Raw genomic sequence first — 22185 nt, forward strand, 5'->3', positions numbered from 1 at the left:
TCTACAGTGTGTGCATATAATAGGCGTTAGAAATTCATTTTCAACCAACGTCGAAAGTCAACAGGCTGGTAATTAAGAATAAACTGTAAAACATAAGGACCTGTCAGTGTTGTTTTCCTGTATATGTTAATATGGGATAATTATTACAGGTGTATTAACATGTAGGCAGCATTTTAATGTTGCAGCTGCTGGAGGTGAATATGAATATGAATAGTTATTAATGTCAGATAAATGTGGCTGAATTGAAGTGGAAGTATGAAGTAGCATAAAATAGAAACCCTCAGGTAAAGTACAAGCACCTCAAAAGTCTTCTGTAAATGTACTCAGTTACTCTCCATCACTGACCACTAAGACTGGCAGAGTCCTGCTCCATCATCCAGTGTAATATATCAAGAGGGAAACAGTTGTGTGTGTTTTGAATGTTTCTGAAGCGTAATCATGGACCAGGTTTCAGGGAGGAGCTCCTCCAGGAGGTTCCAGGGGTTAATGATGAGAATCTGTGGATGTGGGGAGGGGGTGTTCATGATGGGATGAGGACTCCAGGTATTTATGATGGGGTTTGAAGTGTTCAGGGGTCTGTCACTGGAAGCCAAATAGCTCATCATTAATTAGTGACTCTCTGTCTTTCTAGGTGGCCACCAACGGCATCATATCGGCCCAGGACTTGCCGATGGAAAAGCAATACGTTGACGACGGCTTCCCCACGGATTTCCCCGTGGTGGCGCCGTTCCTGGCCGACATTGACACCAGCGAAGGGCGAGGGCAGATTTACTACCGGGTGACAGAAACGCCCAGCGTGCTCAACCGAGTGGCCCAGGTCTGTCCGTCCACCGAAGTGTCTGACTGTGAATTCATTACAAATTTGAAACCAGGTGGAAAAAAAACAAACCTTGAAATGAGGTGTTGTGATGAAAACGTGCGGCACAGAACTTAACTAAAGATGTGGATTCTTCCTTTCTTTCAGTTCTTCATCCATTAGTTCAATCCATTGTACACTCCAGCTTTTCCTTTTTTTTTCTTTTCTCCTTCTTTCCCTCTGTTCATCCGTTCATTCGTTCGTTCATTCATTCATCTGCTCACCCAGGAAGTGCATCGAGGGTTCCCAGACGCAAAATTCACGCCCACACACGCTGTGGTGGCAACGTGGGAGAACGTGGCGGCGTACGAAGAGCAAACTCGAACCCCTGGACCTTCAAACAAGGTAAGAGGGATGGAGGGATGCACCCGCCTCTAGGCCTCCCTGTCTACCTGTCTGTTCGTTTATGAATGAATGAATTCATCCTGTCATCTCTACATGTTCCTCACTAATGTGTTTTGGTTCCTGACAAACAATCTCAAATTCCTGGAGGTTGTGCATCAGTTGGAATCAGCCTGGGGGGGCGGGGGGGTATTTGTAATCCTCCTTCCCCTGCTAATCTGCCTCTTAACCTTTTGAAGGGGTCAGAGGTCATCTTTAAGGGTCATTAAAAGTGTCCCCTCCCTTCCCAGCTCGTTATCCCCTCCTCCAGTTCACACACACAGGTAGACACGAACATGCCCCTGACCATTCATGTTTTCATGCTCTGTTGGACACACACACACACCTCCATGTGTGTGAATGACTTGGTTTACTATTAAAATACACACCTCCAGTTACTCGATGTCACTGCGTTGATCATTCAAAGTTCTCAAATAGTTTTCACGAATCATTGTCAGAAAATGATTTTTGGAAGAAGAGAAGGAACCAAGTGAAAAGTGGGAAGAAAAGAAACTTACTGGGCCTCACCTCAGTGTGTGTAGCTGTGGAGGTGTTTACAAGTTACACACACACACACACACACAATACCTTCTAACTCCTATTATTATTCTTTGTCCTACTTTTCCATTTAGGGGATAATCATGCTCTTAATTCTGTAACCACGGTTCCCATAATTTGTGGGCTTTGGGAAGTGTAAACAGGAAGTATAATGTTGCTATGGAGTCAGTCAGCCTTGGACGACAGCTTGAGCCCTGTTTTTTGTTGTTGTTATTTTTAGCCAAATTAGCAATTAGCAGCTCTTTTTTTTGTACCCATGTTCTTCTTTATGTCCAGACAACTGCGACGGGATTACTGTGTAGAAAAAAGTGAGGAGCAGCTGTATATATTTGTGCCTGTGTGTTCAAGTTAAGTACCGCAGCTCATGGAATCTACCGCTGCCACTGTTGACCATGTTGGTGACTGTTCAAATTTCCTGTTTTTAGAACAATGGCACGCACCTGTTCCTTTCCTCTCCAGAGTTTGAAAACCTCTGGAGTCAGGCAACACACACATTTTTACTGCATGTCTGTAATTTCCTAGGAATTTTCCAGCAAAAGACGCGCGTAATTTGTCCGTAATTATAGAGAAAAGAGGGATTTTTCTCGAAAAGTGAAGCTTAATTTAAACCCAAGTAAATATCCATTCATTATTTATTTATTGTGAGAAACCTCTCTCCATATTTGTTGAGTTGTGACCTTCCCTTGTTGTTCAGCTGACCTGCAACTCACCAAAAACACTCTTTGGGTAAATGTAAACTGAACTAAAATCAGTGGAATCCTACTTTAATTGGAAGTATACCCAATAATCACTTTATTATTATAACCAAATTTCATATTTCTCTCATCAGAACCTCTCCCAGGAAATAATGAAGAAATGACAGACCTGTAGAATAAAGGGTTCCCTAGAGGAGGCTTTGTTTAAGTAGTGACTGAACTTATCGATCAAACAAACAGTGCTTTGTTGTTCCTGGGGTGTAGCATGTGGGATGGAGGGATGAAGGGAGTGGTAGATTTAAGGAAAAACCCCAGGGGATCTCTCTGTCTCTTCTACTACAAACCCCCCCCTTCTCATCTGTGTTTGTCCTTGTCTTTACTCTCATGGTCTGGTTTCTCTTATGCCTTCGTCTTTCTTCCTGATTGATCAAAAGCGAAACATTCAAACAGTCCAGTGTGTCTCCGCTGCAATAAGCCTCTTACAACATTTCTAAAGAACCGGGGCTCATTTTGATTTGTGTTGCTGCCAAATGGACAATGCAGTGATTGCGTCTTCTACCAAATCCTGATTATAGGTCGGTGTGCACCTCTTTAAGTGAAAAGTGTTTTTACATGTGCTAAGAGGGGGGGCTTGTTTTGTTATTTAAAGGGTCTTGTCAGATCGGAGCGCTCTGGGTCTCGGCTGGGATTTGCTTCAGCAGGTCTCCCTTCGGACTGATAGCATCTTCCCTTTGATGTGATTAGCCAGGGGTGCTGGGTGGGGTGTGTTGGGAGTAGAGTGGTATGTGTGTGTGAACTGATAAATCTGAGGTGTGTGTGTGTTTGTCAGGATGTGTATTCGGGGTGACTGGGATTGGGGTAGCTGGGGGTTGGGGGTCGGGGGTCGGATGTGGAGAAGAGAGGAGCAGCAGGAGAGAAAATTAGAGCAAAAGACTGAAGGTTCACATCATGAAGAAGTGGGGGTCGTGTTTTCTATCAAATTAGTCTCGAAGATGCCATTATCATAATTGGAAAGTAATTGCTTCGCTTGAAACCTAAAACACACATTCTCTTGTGTCGGCTAACATGTAGCTCAATTTGCTAATGACCAGAGTCATTTACACAGAGAATATGGCCGTCTGTGTGTTGCTGCTGAAAGACGTGACCGGGCTTTACTTTTCAGCTGCGTGTTCTGTCACGTTGGTGGATGCTGTTACAAACTCAATCTTCATCGTTTTAAAGAGTAACTTAAAACTAAATCTTGTTTTTAGAGTTAGTAAATAGACTGAGTGTTAAATTCATCAATATGTTAAAGGAATAGATCAATATTTTTAGAGATTTAGATGAAAAGATCGACACCGCCCTCATGTCTGTACGCTGAAGCTTGAACCAGCACACAATTAGCTTAGCTTAGCATAACGACTGGAAGCCAGGGGAAACAGCTAGCATGGCTCTGTCCAAAGTTAAAAAACAATCTGCCTAGCAACACCTTTAAATTAAAACATTATATCTCATTTGCTTAATCCGTACAAAAAACATACATTACATTTTGTGTGTGTGATTAAACGAACAAGATATAACATGTTATTTAGTGAGCTGTCGAGGTGCGTTTCCAGTCTTTATGCTAAGCTAAGCTAATCAGCTGCTGCTACATGTCACTGTTGGTCAGTGATGTGGCAAAGTTTAGCATGCTAACGGCTAAACTAAGATGATTAACACATGATCAACATGTTGAAGCTTGTTAGCATGGTGATAATAGCCTTTAGCATTCTGCAAATTTCTCAGTTAAAATTACACGATATTTATATTACACAAAATAATATTACAAACGCAGCTTTTTAAGGTGGAATGGGATTTGACATTAGACCACAGTAGACATTTCTTCTCTTCTCTTCTGAAGCACAATAGGAACTTTTGTTTCTGTTCATATTATTTGTTGTTTCTGGGGGCCCCCTCGCTGTGACACAGGGGGCATCCCTTGAAATATGTGCATCCTGGTTCAGAGCAGACCCTGAACTTCAGCTTTCATAATATGTTATTCCATCCTGATGCCAGGAGAAAGAGTCTGTCCATCAGAGACTGCTGAGCTAATGTCTTAAGCTCCAGCAGAAACACAGCGGCTCAATAATAGCCACTAAAATGACTCACATGTAGTTAACTTGGGCGCAGAATTGAGACTTGGGATCTTGACAGCTTTAATAAGGACTAGTGCAGTCACTGTGCTCTGGTTTGTAGATGTTGCTGTTCACAAGACTGCAGGATCTAAGAAAAGCAGCTATGGTTTTCACTCCGCATGCGGCTCTGGAGCTGATCAAAAAAGATTTAGAAAGAACCTCCACGACCTAAGAAGCCGTACAATTTCCTCAAGCTTTAGAGGAGCAGGGAATCCTTTTGAGTTCGGCTGAAGTTATAACAGGAAAGAAGACAGAGAAGGGATTTTCATATGACAACAGCAAAAATACTGACTGGACTGTTCCTGGCCACAGGCCTGGGCTGCATTGTGTGTGTGTGTGCGTGTGTGTGTGTGTGTGTGTGTGTGTGTGTGTGTGTCTGTGTGTGTGCCAGTTCCCACGCTGTAGGCAGTTCCGTTTGTAGCACTCTGGTGATGCTGGCAACTGGACTGCAGCTGCTCCCCGTCTCTCTCTCTCTCTCTCTCTCTCTATCTCTCTGCCTGTTTGCAGCTGTGCAGCGGCCGACAAGCTAAAAAACCGACAACCAGCAAACAAGTGTAATTACATTCATCCAGACCTCCCTCTGCCTCCCATCTCTCTCTCTCTCTCTCCCTCCCTGGGAACGTTCTGGGCGAACCAGAGTGGGATCCACTTCTAGATGATTGTAACGTGATTCACAACATTCGTTACAGTGTGTTGACTCATTAATTGAAAACCCAGACCAGATGGAAAGTCGACTTCACGATCTTCAGCTCAACTTATTCACTGCAAAGTAGACTAAACCGCATCAGCGTAAACCAGACCACTAATAAATAAACGCATGTTAAACAAGAGCAAACTAAGCTGAAATATGTTTAGACACAACACGGATTCTCCATAGCAACTGTTTAAAGCTATATGAAGCCCTGTCATGTCGCACACGCGTAGCCAGTAACAACTTAATTATATTAATTGTTGTCCTCTTAAAGCAAGACAAAGGAAAAGTCATAGCTCTAATATCTGAGCCTTTGTGCTGCGATGGAGCCGGAGCAGCCGTGTCTGTTGTGGTTTCAGTGTTGATCATTAGAGCATCAGCAGACGCATTTCTAAAGTGGTTAAGTTAAGTCACATTGAACACGTCTGCAGCTCTGTCAGATGTGGGGACAATGTTTAGTGACTGTATCTCCTGAAAAGTGTGTATTAGTCTGCGTCTATATTAAGATGATGAAATGTCAACACACTTCTCCTTCTGCTTTTTGTGTGTGCGTGTGTGTGTGTGAACCAAGGATGATGCATCGTGGGTAGTCGGGGGTTGTGGGGCAGTAAAGTTAAAGCGGGGGTAAACGTGTGCTCATGGCTTCTTTCCATCACAGAGAGGAGGGAAGACACATTGAGCCGTTTGAATGTGGGGATAACTGCGTACACTTTCAGGGAGTCTCTTCTGGAAGACCTTCAAACCCTCCACACACCTGGCCAGCTGCTGTGTGAAGTGGCTGACTCCTGGTTTGCAGGATACTTTGTCAGTGTGGCCGATCACACGCGTTTATGTTTATCAGAAATCGATGATTTGATCCACGTCAGAGCACAGCTGCTTGGAGGAGTGACGGCCAGCAGTATTAATTAACTGCGATTAAATCATAGCGTTAAACTCCCTCCGACATGCAAGAAAAAGTGTGTTTAGTTGCTCTTTGATGATCTCAATGAGCGTATACTGTTGACATTTAAGCTGCCGGGTATTTCCAGGCTCTCGCACCCCCACCGCGCTGCAGACGAACTCACACACTGATGATGCTGCCGCCTCAACCTTAAAGAGTCGGGAGGACGCTGACAACAAACGCTTGCCGGTCCTGGAGACGATTAGCGTCTGTGCGTGTGTCTGGTCAGTGTGAGGACGCCATTTAAAAAAGGTGTGACAAAGTGCCTGTAGGGAGGTCAAGGGTTGTGTGTGAGTGTGAGTTTTTGTGAGGTGGAGAAAGGGTGGGGGGGGGGACTGTCACAGCACACACACACACTCACACACACTCACACACACACACACACACACTCACATACATGCTGAACTACACACTGTCTCAAAGTCTTTGATGTATGTTCGCCACAATTTGTTGTCTTCCAGCTGTGAGTCTTTAAAGCACACCAGGACGACTTTACACACACAGACACACTCACACACATCAAATGACCACACAGATAGAGGAGGGGCGGAGGAGGAGTAGGGCACAAATTAAAGGAGCAGTGCAACATTTTGGGAGCTACGCTTTCTTGCAAAGAGTTAAATGTGAAGCTCAGTCCCACTCTCACATCTGTACAGTTAATATGAAGCTTAGCTTAGCATACAGCTAACAGCTAGTTATCTTAATTAGATAATTATCTTATTGTGTTTCATTTGTTTAATCCAAACAAAATATAAATGTAAACTTTAATGAGAAAATAGTCTAATGGGGAGTTTTTGAGCAGGAAGTTGTTTTTATGTTTTTGGTTTCTCTCTCTCTCTCTTTTAATCTGCAGAACAGCTAAATAGGAAAAAAATAAACACTAAATATTGGGATTAGCATTTTATGCTGGATGCTGCTCCTGGTAAAACAAATGTGTGTACATCATCTTCACCTATAGCCTCGCTTGACACGCTCAGCTGTTTGAGGCTGGACGTAGGCGAAGTGGTGCTTCGAGCTAAATGCTAACATCAGCATGCTAACGTGATCACAATTATAATGCTAATATTGCTGGAAAGTCAGCAGATCACCAGAGTCATTGGGGTTTATGAATCTTAATAGTGTGACCACCAAAAAATACAAGATGGAGGATGGAGAAAAATCAATTCAGGCGTCATTAAAATGGGGAAATTGGAGATTTGGATGGAGACACACTGACTGACTCAGACTGTTGGATAGAAACTGTGTTTCCAAGTATTTCTCTCTTTCTAAAACCTGACCAATGTCCTCTCATCTCACTCCACCAACGCCCACATCCTTTCATCTCTCTATCTGTCTATACCTCTCTCCCCACCTCCTCCTCCTTCCTTCTCATCTTCTCTCGCCCCTCTCTTCCTCCCTCTCCCAGGAAGAAGGAGGAGAGAAAAAAGGCAGACATCTAGAAGGAGTATTAGCGACAAAGAAAAAGCAGATCCCCTCTTGTAGCTCCAGCTTCTTCTCCTCCTTCAGAGGGAAAGATAAAAAAAAAAAAGACAGACCCCCTCCTCACTAATTACAAAGAGCCCGGAGGCTCTTTGCCCACAAACAACAAGATCGTTCAAAGATGTTGATGTAAACAATTAGGAACTCACACACATACGTTCACATGAGATGAATATAGGTGAAGGGACATGTTTTTGTGTGTGTGTGTGTGTGTTCACCCCATATCTCACATTGTAACAGTGTCTGGTTTACATGATGTAACATCATCATGAAACATATGCAGACACACAGGAAGACAGCTGTGGAGATCAACATCTGGGCTGGGGGTTGAGACACCGAGGTGTGTGTACACGGCTTTGTTTGTGTGTGTGTGTGTGTGTGTGTGTGTGTGTGTGCGCACACAGATAATCTGACTCTGTCCCAAAGGAAAACAACATGAGATCACTCACAGTCTTCCCTTCATTCACTGAATTGGTGTTTTTTTAACTGTGGTTTTGCGAGGCAGCGTGGGCCGAACGCCTCCTCGTGCATATAGGAAATAAGTCACAGGCCGCTGTTTAGAGGAGAAGCTGTGGTAGAAGACGTTCTTTGATTCATCAGTTCATACGGATTCAGTTCATTAAATCCATCCTCATTTGTGTAAGATAGATGTTTGGAAACAGAGGTCATCATGTCAGTAAACGGTGGTGGTCGGAGGAAGGGGGGGGGGGGTGAAGGGTGAGAATATAAACACAAATCCCAGCAGAGCAAGAGGGGAGGAGACACGGGGAGGAGGAGAGGGGAGGAGAGGTGTGAAGTTTAAATATGAGGAGTGAGTGTTAGAATAATTTAAGGCCGAGCTGAGCTGACTCTGTACACACAGGAGGTGACCTCATCGCTCGGGCACTAGCAGAGCGAAAAATTAGTATTACACACTATTTTATATCAGGAATCTACTAAAGAAAACACGGAAATTTCACCTGAGAAAATGCAAATTGCATATTAATAAAGTCATTAAAAGACTCAACTTTCTTGAAAGACATCAGGTGACCAGACTGTGGAACCATAAGCAGAAGTGACCTGAAGTTACCTTTTGTTTTATTTGTTTACTTTAGTTTTTATTCACTTATTACCTGTATATTTTTAGCAGGTTTTGCAGTTCGGCAGCTTTTATTTGATTTAGAGTTCGACAATGAGCCCCAAACCTCACATGGCGGCCGTGTCATCACTGAATATGTGTTTGAATACTTCTTTTAGATCTCGTCCCTCTTTCTTATTGAGTTTCACACTGACACGGTCTGTTCTTTCTCTCTAGGTGAATACGTTCCAGGCTGTAATTGGTTACGATGAGACCGACTCCTACGTTCTCTTCCTCTACCCTGAGGGGGGCCTGAACTTCTTCGGGACGCGACCCAAGGTAAAGTATCCTGATACACGAGGCCTTAATTCACAGCTGGATTATCTTGCATATGTTGCCACCGCGGGACTCGTGGGACATGAGCAAGTTAAATTTAAAGTTACAGTCACAGCTAATTATCTGAGGAAATTGTTATTCTTTATTTTTCTGCTTTCAGGAGTCGTATAACGTTGAGATCGAGCTTCCTGCCAGAGTTGGCTTCAGCAGAGGAGAAATTACATATTTAATCTTCTCCCGGACTGAAGGACCTCACTACAGCGTTACAAGCGATGAGCAGAGCGTTAAAAACCTTTACCAGTAAGTATAAAACCTCCTTACAACTCTCTATACCGTACAACCACATCTGTAATTAACCTGGGCATTAGCTCTGTGGCTAGCATCATGGACAGAAGAATAGAGATATCTGAAAAATACTGTTTTTCAATAAAAGTAAAAGGTAACCAAAGAAATAATAATCTAAATAGCTAACAGGCTAATTGAGCAAAGCAGCTGTTATTCGTTAGCTGGTAGCTGTTAGCTGTTGTTGCTAACAGGCAGCACACCTGTAACACTAGTTTTAGCTGAATGTTGGCTAATGAGAGAGTTAGCTAGCTAACAGGATAGCAGCGTTTACTATCTGACAATCTGACACTATCCAAACACAAAATTAGACCTGGTACCTAAAGCGAAACTCCACGAGGCCGATCACATTCACTGATGTTGAATGAAACGCTGATACAGATGTGCTCACACTGGTTTCTCACTCTCCAGGGTTGGTAACACAGGAATACCAGGTGTGTGGCTTTTCCACTCCGGGAACCGCTACTCCTTCGACAACATTGTCCCTGCGTCCGTTGGTGGACTCCTTGCTACTCCGCCACCTGGACGACATGGCCACCACCTGGTAATTTAGTTTTTCTTATTTGTGAGTTGTTCTTGTGATGCGTCGTGCAGAAAACCTCCTCTGATTCCCTGTCGTGGTTGATGCGTCTAGGACACCACCACCCCTGAGTACGCTGAGTTTGAGGAATATTCAGACAATACCTTTGACCCCGATAACCAAGAGGAAGAGGATGATTACCCTCTGACAGGCGGGAACCCCGAGTTCCAGCCAGCGCCTGCCGGTGGTGACCACTCAGAGTCAAATCCCGATGCTCCCTCCTCTCCAGAGGATCCTCGTCAGGTGTTGCACGGCAGCGAAGATTTACCGCTGACCTCTGAACCCAGGTACGGGTCAGAGCCGGCGGAGAGACAGTACGCTCCCCCTAATCGTCCAGAGGCAGCAGGACAGGGAGGCGCTCCGGGGATTCAGGAACAGCAGCCACAGGTAACAGTGAAACGCCTAATTAATATACATCACTGTAGAAATGTATTTAACATGGGCCAGATTTTTAAAGACGGCTAAAATTCCAGATATATTTTTTGAGTTATGTGACAAGAGTTCAGTCGTGTGTGGCGCTTAGTGCAAGAAGAGGAATTTAAACTGGCGGTGCCGTCAGAGGTTTGTCATAATGAATTGAAATTTTAGTCAATTGTGTACATTCTGCGGTCACAGTGGAATGCTGTTTTGGAGACGGCGTAGTGGTATCAACAAATACTGGCATAACTTCAGCAAAGCCTACATACTGTATACAATTTGTAAAGTATGTGCAGATCAAAGCCCTCTGGTTTATAGCATCTGGAGAGCGTTAAAGAAGAACTGGCTTGGTGACAACAGGGGGAACATTTTCAACGTTACACAATGCATATTCCTCTTGTATTTCCTTCTGCAGGTTCCTCTGGAGGTGGTGGATGAGTACCCCCCCCACAGAAATGAACCCCCGCATCTCTCCCCTGGAGGTCACGTGGTCAGCGTGGATGAGGAAGATGTTGATTTTGACACAGGAGGTAAGAGACAAACCACATCTATATATATATATATATATATAGATGTGTATATACACATATATGTAGATGTATTCTAAACATATGGAAGGACGGTTACTGGGAGAAACAGCAGGGTAACACTACCTTGCCCTCTGCTGCAGAGCTGCTCAGCAGCTGGCAGTACAATACTGCCGTTGTGCTGGGCAGCTCCCAGGTGTGTGTGTGTGTGTGTGTGTGTGTGTGTGTGTGTGTGTGTGTGTGTGTGTGTGTGTGTGTGTGTGTGTTCAACACTCCCTCTGCTGCAACTACTCCCACAGGCCTTTGCCGTCAATAAGAATGTGTTCTCAGTCGACTTGCCTGGTTACATAAGAGTCAAAAAGTGTGTGCGTGTGTGAGAAAATGTTCGTCTTTTAAATCATTTAGCTCAGAGTGACGACACACTGTTTTTCTTAGAAAGACATCTGTCAACAGAAATGAATGAAAGTGTTTTCAGAATAAAACCAGTTCCTCATTTAGTCTTAAAGAAATTCTCACATCTTGTTCGGAAAAAGTCGATTAGTTTCCCATCAATCAGTTCTTCAAGTTTTCAATTTTTGTTTATGAGACAGAACAGAAAAACATGGTAATGCTGGTATGTTGGTTTCCCTCCACACCAATGGCATGTGTTTTTATGTGTGTGTGTGTGTGTGTGTGTGTGTGTGTATAGAAGCACGGCGATGTCTCTCTTGTGTGTTCTATTGTAGAGAAGATATCCTGACATCCTGTGTGCATCTATAAGCTTGTTTGTGTGTGTGCATGTGTGTGTGTGTGTGTGTGTGTGTGTGTGTGTGTGTGTGTGTGTGTGTGTGTGTGTGTGTGTGTGTGCATGTGATGCCCCTGTAGGATGATAGAATGCTGTATTTTGATCCCAAATCATCTATTTGCCAAAAAGACAAACAGAGAGAGAGGGAGGGACAGTGGAGGGAGTGCAGCTCGTAGTTGTGTAACTTGCATGTGTTGTGCAGAATCCAGTGAAAGGTGCTGGATCACCATCCCTGACAAGTTTTAAGCGTCAGTTGTCCTGTTTTAGTTTCGTATTTTCATCCACTGCGTCATTTTTTAGAGAATAACGTCTTAAATCTGAGACGATATAATTTCAGCTGCCGGGCAGAAATGTGATTCTTACTTTTGGTCTGTTCAGCAGCGGTGCCCACCACTTCTCTTTTCCTGCTGACTGTCCAGTTCTTTTTTTTCTTTCTCTTTATTAAAAATAGACTAGAGTGCATCACTTCCTGTGTGTCAGAGAACAAGCGACCATCCCTCAGTGTTTAGCACAGCACATGTAAAAGCTCCTAAACACCACACAGACTGTAGATACACATCACTTTAGAAATTTATAGCCATTTTCTCTACACGTAAAGCATTTTATACTCTCTCTCTCTCTCTCTCTCTCTCTCTCTCTCTCTCTCTCTCTCTCTCTCTCTCTCTCTCCTCTCTCTCTCTCTCTCTCTCTGTACATGTGGATCAGTGAGTGTGGGAGGCAGCAGCTGCTTTCTCTCCAAACATGAGTGTCATTGAGTTTGTGTGTATATCTCCTCATCCCCCTGTATCTTTAAGACTTTTTTTATTACCCTCTCTGTCCATTCATACGTAAATGGAAACAAGGTTCTGTGTGTTTAAACTTTGTGTTTGTACGATGTAAACGCTGGAAACAAGAGAAATATATCTTCAGAGTGTTCACTGACACTTTTACATCCTCCCATGTTTTATTTCGGAACTAACTGAACTTCTGTTTTGAATAGGAAACATTTATTTTCTTTAATTATGTGGCGCACAATAATAAAAATGTCTCCCTCTCTGTCCTCTCTCTCAGTGATTCAGTACACTACAGACAATAAGGAAACATGTTCCAGGTACGTGACGACTAGATCTGATGCTGCTGGGAAAAGACTGTCTGTATACTCACTATTTATAATGCTTGTTGGAGGTTTTAATTAGGTTAATTAATCTAATTAATTCCACAGATTTTACACAACAAAGTGTGTTTCCAGATGTTGGGGGGAAGCACACACATGTGTTTTCATGTTTTCATAAAGAAGAAGAATGCGTGGAATGAAAAGGATGATATTTCTGCACTGATTTTTATTCTTAAAAGAAACGGTACATCGTGAATATTGAATAATAAACCTGTTGAACAATAAAAATATGGCAGCCATAGTAACACGATGCGCTCCTCCCAACCTGACAGCAGCTGTAACAGTTATTGAAACAAAACATCTGCAGCTATAAATGTGAGTTTTCTTTCTCTTTCCTGTTCCAGATTCCAGCAGCAGTGCTCCCAGAATGCAATCTGCTCTGACTACACCACGGGCTTCTGCTGTCACTGCCGGCCCGGTTTCTATGGAAACGGACGCCACTGTCTACCCGATGGTAAGACCTCCAAAACATTCACACATTCATATTATTTTCTATTCTTAAATGTAGCCATGAACATTAGCATTGATCCCTGTGCTGCCCCTCCCCCTCCAGGTGCGCCGCAGCGTGTCAGCGGTAAGGTGAGCGGCACCGTGACCGTGGGTTCGACTCCGGTCCACCTGAACAACATTGACCTTCATGCTTACATCGTTGTGGGAGACGGGAGAGCGTACACTGCCATCAGCGAGGTGGGAGCGCGGCTTATTTATGTTTTCAAATCTAGTTTCAAAACTCATTTCACTTCCTCTGATTTGACCTTTGTTAACCTTGTCGCTGATTGGTCAGGTACCTGAGCCAGTGGGCTGGGCTCTGATGCCAGTTGCACCAATCGGAGAGCTGTTTGGATGGCTGTTCGCTCTGGAGCTGCCCAACAGCCAAGCAGGATTCAAAATCACAGGTAAAGAGTGTGTGTGTGTGTGTGTGTGTGTGTGTGTGTGTGTGTGTGTGTGTGTGTGTGTGTGTGGTTCAGTATATTGCCTTGTACATCTTGACTCTTGAACACATCTGCAGAGAGATGTGGGAACTCCTCTATAGCAAGGAAATTTTGTGTGTGTGTGTGTGTGTGGTGTGTGTGTGTGTGTGTGTGTGTGTGTGTGTTTTCAGACTCCCAGCCAGCTGTATTGTCTCCAGGGGTGTGATGTGATATCAGGCTTCCACCTCCCCTCTCTAATAGGAAACAGCTGTGTGTGTGTTTGTGTGTGAACTTGTGTGTGTGTGTGTATGTGTGTGTGTGTGTGTGTGTGTGTGTGTGTGTGTTTGTGTGTGTGTTTGTGTGTGTGTAGATGTAGATTCCTGTTTTTATGACATGCAACAGCTGATCTACAGATAGACAAGTTGACTGATTGATTGATTAGTTGACTGTGTTACCAGGTGCTGACTTCACTCGTCGTGCAGAGGTCATCTTTTACCCCGGCAACCAGCGTCTGTCAATTACTCAGACGGGCAGCGGCCTTGACGACCACAACCACCTCACCGTGGATACTGTCATCAATGGCGACGTGCCCTTCCTTCCTCCTGGCGCTGAAGTTACCCTGGATCCCTTCAAGGAGACCTACCAGTACTACCCATCCGGTAACCGTAGCAACCACAAGAGACAAATACTTAACGTGACATTTGATTTTCCCTTTTCCCTGAAACATTTGTTCTCTTCCCTCAGTGGCCACGTCCACCTCCGTGAGGGAGTTCTCGGTCGTGTCAGCGGAGCGAGGCTCCGAGTCCTTCTCCTTCCAGCTGAAACAGAACATCACATACCGCGACTGTCGGCACGACAACCGCGCCGCCGCCTTAGAGACGCTGCAGATAACCATGGAGAGGGTGTTTGTGATGTACGTCAAGGAGGAGCGCATCCTGAGATACGCCATCACCAACAAGATCAGCCCAGTCGGAGGTGAGTCAGAGACGGACACATCGCCCCGGGTTTTATTTCTACTTTGGTTTCATCCACACTCTCTGTCCTAACGTTAAGGTCACTACACAGATAATAAGATTGATATTTAGTTGTATCCCAGGTTTTAATCATAAGCTTCACTCTTCTAAAATGATCCAAATGTTGTAAAACTGTGATGTGAATTTGTTCCTCAGCCGGCGTGAGTCATTCAGCTCATGCAGAGAGACAGGAACAGTCATAATATCTCAAACCTAGAAACAACAATAACAGGAAGAAAAACATGTCCGCAGAATAGTGCACATGAAGAAGAATACGTGGGATTCAGACGAACAATTGTGGAATTAATTTGAGACGTACTGAAATTACTTCAAAAACTGAAATAAATAAAACCTGACAGTAAGGTGACTTCGACGGCGGCTCATTATATAAATCCATTGCGGAAGGATCACTGTCGGTGTTTAAGTGGCGAGACGCTGGAGGCGTTGAAAACGCGAGGTTTTCTCTTCCAGATCCCCAAACCAGCAACCAGACCTCCTGGTAATTGTTGCAATGCTGCCACAGAAACCTCGGCCAAACCAAAGTACAGAGTTGGACAGAGTTTGTCTTTGAACACACACACACACACAACACACACACACACACACCACACACACACACACTGCAAGCTGAGAGCATGATTATACACTGGAACAATGTTAACATGTCAGTATTAGCTCTGCTGTTTCTGCGGACACATTACACCACTTTAAGGATCATTACACCACGATTTACGTCACAGCTGACCTTTCGCATTCGACTCGTGCGGATGATTGACATCTGTAACTCGGGTATGGACAGGTGTCGACGGCGTCCTGTAGAGCGCGCCGGTCGAGCGCTTGCATCTGAACGGAGGCCGACAGTGTTCGGTGAGAGGGAAAATAAATACACGTGGGAATGCGGAGAGCAAAAAATGCCCGACTCATTGTTGGGTTTGGTGTCTGAAGGTACGTCGTGATGCCAGAACACACAAAAACCGAAGCCACAAAATGTTGCATTGGAAACCACATTGGTTTGGTTCTGTGGCAACGTTCCCCCAAATCTAACCAGTCATCATGTTTGAACCGCTGAATTCAGCTGATCCTCTGTAAAGAAGTATTTTAAAACACTGACATCAGTGGATTTCCACATCTTTTTATAGTTGCTGCAGTTTTACTCAGAAAAATTTCAACTTATTTGCTTTATATCGTGACTGAAGGAGGGAAATGCACACAGATATATTATATCTGGGTTTTATTAGACCAAAGTTTTTGCGTCTCTTCTTTTGCATCACCTGCCGTCGTCTTCTCTCCAGACTAGTCAAGTATTGAAATGTGTATGGAAATACTGCGTACGCATGTCATGTTCTTTTTCTATCAACACGCGGCGGTCATGCTTTCTGTCTCCACTCTCTCTGATGAAAACCAGACAGAGACACAGAGAGAGAGAGACCTGGAAAGATGGAGAGGAGAAGAAAGAGTTAGAGACGGAGAGAACGTTTTTCCCCAGGTTTTGAATCCGGATCAAGTTTCTGTCGTTTAAACGTCAACACGTTGATTAAAAAGGTTATGATGACACATCTCACACATGCACACACACTGGTACACCCAGTGCACAGCTGGAAGAGCTTTCGGGGATCAGGGGTTTTGTAAACATGGGTTAAGTGGTGTGTGTGTGTGTGTGTGTGTGTGTGTTCAGGGGTCTTTCACTTTCTGGGAAATAATATCCCAGCCAATGACAGATTTTCTAGCGGGGAGGGGGGTTGCTGGGCAGAATAGCTGCCCATTGATGTCATGAGAATCAGAACAACTTAAGACATTGACCTGATAGGAAGGGAGGGAGGGAGGGAGAGGGAGGGAGAGGGAGAGAGAGGGAGAGAAGTGGGGTGTGTGTTGTTTGCTGCTGCAGTCACCTCGTGTCCACATGGGGATGATTAAAGTTTCATCTCGTCTTCGTTGGCTTCGGTTTCATTGTTAAAGAGTTTTGCTTGTGTGTTCTTACACCACGTAAATCCAATATTGGAGCTGGTGTTGTAACCGGCTCTTCGTGCGCCGCGACCGGTCGTTATGTAAGATAAATATCTGGACAACCTTAAGCCTCATGTGAACAGCTGTGTCACACTGCAGCTCAGTCGAAACACTGCACAGGGACTTTCTGATACTCACGCACTGGATTTCTCAACATTCATGTGACAGTTATCTACCAGGAATTTGCACGATCATTTTTATTCGATTGGCCAATGCAGCGGTTTTATCGTGCGGGAGTTGAGTCTGGTGCAACTTTCGTGTCGTTTGGCCACAGTGACCTGCGTCGCCCTGACTGTGTCGACGGACTGGCTCCATTCGGATAAATGAGAGGCCTGTGTTGAGGGTTCAAGTCAGTCTGAATTCAGGCCTGAGGGACTACAAAAAGAAAAACCACAGCCACTTCCTTGTTGTGAAAGAGGATAACATGATTTTCACTATGAACCTTCCAGACTCATAAAATCCTTTCTCACAGCATTTTAAAGGAACATTTCATCAATTTAGTGTCGCACATTCATAAAAGACAGATCAAAAGAAGGAATGGTCAGAATTGATACCTCAGCTGGATCCTACAATTCCCATAATGCAACTCAGAAGCATTTTTCATTAGACCTTCAGTGCTTGTTAAATGCCCGCATCTTTTAAAGCTCATCCAGTGTAAAGGTCTCTGTCCATGTGTAGTGTGATTATAGATCAGCTCTAGCTTCTATATTAATACTGTGAAAGTATCAAAGCCTCAGTCCACAGAGAAATGCACACAGCCTGTATTCAGAAACTGAGCCTTAAAACCAGCCGTCAGGACTTCTGGAACTTTGTGATGTCACAACAAAGCAGTCAACCCGCCTCCTCTCTTCTGATTGGCTCACTGACCTGTTGTTACTAGAGCTCCAGAGAGAAGCCTGAGAGGGGAGATGTAAAACTACACCGAGATGGTTTTCGGTTCTTTAAAACCACCAATAAATCTTCTGATGGATCAAAAACTTCAAAATAAAACACAGAAGAAGAAGAAAATCTGGAGCTTTAAACTCTGTGCCGCCAGTTCTCTGCACCGTTTTCTTTAAATCTCAAATCTTATCTCAAGATCGCGCTGACATGACGTCACCATGAGCTTCTCCAGAGCTACAGAGGACAAGACTTTCAAATTCGGCCTGAACTCTCTCAGATTCGTCTTTCATCGCTTTAAACACTCTCTTCAATTTCAGCTCGTTTCAGTGTCTCAGTAAAAGTCGGTGATGAAAGATAATTTCATGTTGCACTAACGCTGCGTCGTTGCATTTCAAAGATAGACGGAGCACCTTGGCCATCTTGTTGCTGTTACAGCTACGCCCTTGTACACCCAGAGTGTGTGTGTGTGTGTGTGTGTGTGTGTGTGTGTGTGTGTGTGGAGGAGTTTTCCAAAAAAAAAAAGCAACAGGTGGGAAACTACAGTCTTTGCTTTGATGGTGTATAGTGCATGTGTGGGGTGTGTGTGTGTGTGTGTGTGTGTGTGTGTGTGTGTGTGTGTGTGTGTTCTCCACCCCTCTCTCTCTCTCTCTCTCTCTCTCTCTCCCTAGCTCTCTCTCTAATTATGCCTCAGTCTTTTCTCCCATCCATGTGTATCTCACCCTCTCATCGCTCCCTCTTCCCGGCCACATTCAGGACTTTGAAGAGTCTCTCTCTCTCTCTCTCTCTCTCTCTCTCTCTCTCTCTCTCTCTTGCTCGCTCGCTCACTCCATGATAATGAACCAAAATTGGTCTCTGGCCTCGGGAGGTGGAAGCAAGCTGTGTGTTTTGTGTGTGTTTGGTTTTTGTTTAGGTGTAAGTGTGTGTGTGTGTGTGTGTGTGTGTGTGTGTGTGTGTGTTGTTGTTGTTTATGAGGGATTATGCTAAAACAGTTAAACATCATTAAGTGCATTTTATTTTTCTTCTGCTTCTTTTGCATTATGACCAAACAAATGACCCTTTAATAGACTGTCGGGGTTTGACGCTCTCAGGAAGTAGATTCTGAGCATGTTTACTGAAGTCTTCATTTTCTGAACATTTCCCCTGGTTTTTCTATGGGTTGCTGTTGTGGTATGAGGAAACGCTGAACACACATCTGCTCATTCCCCCTGTGTCTGTCTGTGTCTCTCTCTCTCTCTCTCTCTCTCTGATCCCGTGTATATGTGTGTCTAACCTCATCCATATGGTGAATATTGAGAACATGAAGGGAGGCACTTCCGAAGAGGAAACCGTCCTATGGGACTTTGTCTGGAGTGATTCTACATGTGTGTTTGGTTAGGCCGTCCTGTAATCATCGCTCTAATCATTGGACTTTTACTGTTGAATAATCCACATCTCAATTCATCTCAGTTCAGGACGTTTGGAGTGATGCAGAGTCTGTGCAGTAGATTTTTTTATTTTGACGTGTGTCTTTCTGGTTGTGAAGACAAATACTTCAGTAATGTTCTTTATCTGTGCTGCCAAATCCTCTTTACAGGAGTGTTTTCACATTAGTCCCAGACGTAACCTTCAGTACTGACACTGACAAATCAGCGCCAACAAATATCTCATACTTTTACTTTAATTTTACAACTGTAGCTACTGGTTAGTCGCGAGATTACATTACAGAGTTTAAAAAATACATCTCCATCAACCTGCTTAATGCACAGTTTGAAAGATTACAAACAACTTTCTTCCCCACATTGACCAAGAGGCAGATGCTGCAAATCTGTCTGCAGATGTTTCCTAAAAAAAATTGCTTCTATTTTTGTGCAAAACTGCGATAGAAAACCACATAAACAAGCATCAAGGTGCGAGCCTCCACAGAAAGATCCAGCCCTGAGTGATTCCTTCTCTTCCAGACAGCAAGTGTTTTAAACAATAAACATCTAAGCTTCCAAATCACCGCTGTGCTGCATCAGCCAAAAATGAACCCTCGTGTTATTTACTCTGTCTCTCTCCTCTCTCTGTAGTTGAGCCAACGGGGCCGGAGCTGGTCAACCCCTGCTACGCTGGGAACCATGACTGTGACACCACGGCCCAGTGCATCCCGCTAGAGGGCCAGGCCTTCCAGTGCCAGTGTGCTACTGGTTACAGAGGCGACGGACGCAACTGTTACGGTATCTTTGTCACTTTTTATATGAGCGTACGAACGTTGCACAAAAGTCTTCATGGTGCTTTTCCTTCACTTGGCTCAGTCTTCATTTCTCCCTCACACACTTACACACACAAACACAAACACACGCAGACAGAGGTAAAGACAGTTCAAGGGAGTGTGTCTGTGTTTCATCAACATGTGTCCGTTAAATGTAAAGGGTCAAGTTCGGGCTGGATGGAAGGAATCATCTGTCCTCCCATCTTTCTCTCTTCTCTTGTCTTCATCCCATCCTTCTTCTCCTCCTCCTCCTCCTCCTCCTCCAGGTTAATGCTCCACTTGCAGGGCTTTCAGCTGGAGCATGTCCTGTCATTAGCCCAGCAGCAGGTCTCTCTCTCCTGCAGACAGCACTAGGAAAGCCCCAGGCTCGGCCTCAGTTCCCATGGTTGGGCCTCACCGTCTCTCTCTCTCTGTGGTCACATAGTCTCGCATAGTATTGCACAAGGCATTAAAGAATGTAGAGAGGAATCCAGGTGTGTGTGTGTGTGTGTGTGGGGGGGGGTTTACATGTTATAGTAACACAAACAAGCAGGCACACAATGTATATACCACTAATGACCCTTAATTACAGCTTGCACACTCACATACCCACATGCAGCCGGCTGAGTGTTGTCAGATACGGGATTCCTGGTTCACAGGCGTTTGAGTTTTCATCTCCTCTCTCTCTCTCTTTCTCTCTCTCTCTCTCTCTCTCTGCAGACGTAGATGAGTGTGCTGAGGGTCTGAGTTCGTGCGGCGCTCACGCTCAGTGTGTGAACCTGCCTGGAAGCCACCGCTGCCAGTGCCACAGTGGATATGAGTTTGGCTACGACGGGCGGACCTGTGTGGGTAAGTTGCAACGACAGTGTCGGAGGGGAGGGGGGGAGGTCACCAAGGACATTACAATACATTGTTGTTCGCCATCCATCCACCAAAAAGACTTTTATCTTCCTCCCTTCACTGGCTCCCAGTCGAGTTCTGTATCCAGTTTAAAATACTCCTACTCAGCTCTCCAGTCTTTCATGGTCAAACACTGACTCTTCCTCCCTTATAAGGCCGTCCCTCGAAAACCTGCTATAAAACCCGAGGTGACGGTACCTATGACGTCGTCATGGATCAGCCGGTCGTTCTGTCTGAACCCCCTCCTTTTCATTTTACTATTGTCCTATTTCTTCACATTTTAGATTTATGAAAGGTGCTATCTGTCAGAACAGACATTTTAACACCTGTTCATTATCGTCTGAAATGAATGACATGACATAAGAGTTTATCACACTGTTATTCTCACATCCTCATCGCGGTCTCATCGCCGTTCGGTCGGCAGTTGCACTTGTCCGTCCCCTAAGATGAACTTTGGAGCATGTAGCGCCGCATGTTCCAAGAGGAGCTGAACATTTTTGGAAGAGACCCACATATTTGTCTGAGCACAGGAATAACATTTCCTCCACAACAGTGCACGGCGCAGCTGCGAAAAAGCTAGAGAACACAGTGAGGAGGGGAGGATGGGTGACGAATGTGAGAACAAGAGAGGGAATGAGAGGGTGAGATTAGACGGGACGGGACGGAGGGGGGAGAGAAAGTGAAAGACAAATGGAGCAATGACACAGTGTGTGTGTGTGTGTGTGTTGCTTTGGAATGTGTGGAGGAGCAAGGTCCTGCCGGTGTGTGTGTGTGTGTGTGTGTGTGTGTGTGTGTGTGTGTGTGTGTGTGTGTGTGTGTCCTCCTCTCACCCATCAGTGTGAACTTTTGATGAACTTCCTTTAAACCCTCCCTACCTCCCTCTGTGACAGACACAGTATGTAATACTTTACATAAGGCCCAGTATTGATAAGATATCACTGAGCTGCAGTCAGATATCATTTTCTTTATATCAGCATGAACATGTAGAGCTGGTGGAGTCTCCTCTCTGCATTTGCGTCTTTTGATTTATTTTTATTTTTTTCCGGAGATATGGATGAGTGCAGCTCGTCTCCGTGTCACGTCAACGCCAGATGTATCAACGGACCGGGATCTTTCCAGTGTCAGTGCCAGCCCGGGTTTTACGGTGATGGTTTCTACTGTTCCCAGCAGGAAGGTCAGTGAAATCTCCGCTGTGAGGTAGTAAAGCTGCAGACTCGAGTTTTCTCACTTTCTATCAAACCCCAGAAAGTACAGTTTGTTTAATAAGAGCATGAACACATGATGAAGTCTGCTATGTAAAAGTTACTGATAAAAATG

At 44.5% G+C, this 22185-nt stretch overlaps 1 protein-coding gene across 2 annotated transcripts in view; it reads left to right on the forward strand.

Moving 5' to 3' along the window:
* Positions 1–22185, forward strand: part of nid2a (nidogen 2a (osteonidogen)) — a 35697-nt gene that overhangs the window by 597 nt on the left and 12915 nt on the right. For both annotated transcript variants that reach the window (XM_056370207.1, XM_056370208.1), the window contains exons 2-17: positions 632–817; positions 1085–1201; positions 9048–9149; positions 9307–9446; positions 9900–10032; positions 10123–10455; positions 10901–11015; positions 12847–12886; positions 13294–13403; positions 13503–13636; positions 13734–13845; positions 14319–14519; positions 14605–14835; positions 19808–19954; positions 20689–20817; positions 21917–22042. In XM_056370207.1, the coding sequence (XP_056226182.1) occupies positions 632–817; positions 1085–1201; positions 9048–9149; positions 9307–9446; positions 9900–10032; positions 10123–10455; positions 10901–11015; positions 12847–12886; positions 13294–13403; positions 13503–13636; positions 13734–13845; positions 14319–14519; positions 14605–14835; positions 19808–19954; positions 20689–20817; positions 21917–22042 (2356 nt within the window). The remainder of the gene's footprint in view (positions 1–631; positions 818–1084; positions 1202–9047; positions 9150–9306; positions 9447–9899; positions 10033–10122; positions 10456–10900; positions 11016–12846; positions 12887–13293; positions 13404–13502; positions 13637–13733; positions 13846–14318; positions 14520–14604; positions 14836–19807; positions 19955–20688; positions 20818–21916; positions 22043–22185) is intronic.

This window comes from Seriola aureovittata, chromosome 24 (assembly GCF_021018895.1).
Source record: "Seriola aureovittata isolate HTS-2021-v1 ecotype China chromosome 24, ASM2101889v1, whole genome shotgun sequence".
Classification (NCBI taxonomy): Eukaryota; Metazoa; Chordata; class Actinopteri; order Carangiformes; family Carangidae; genus Seriola; species Seriola aureovittata.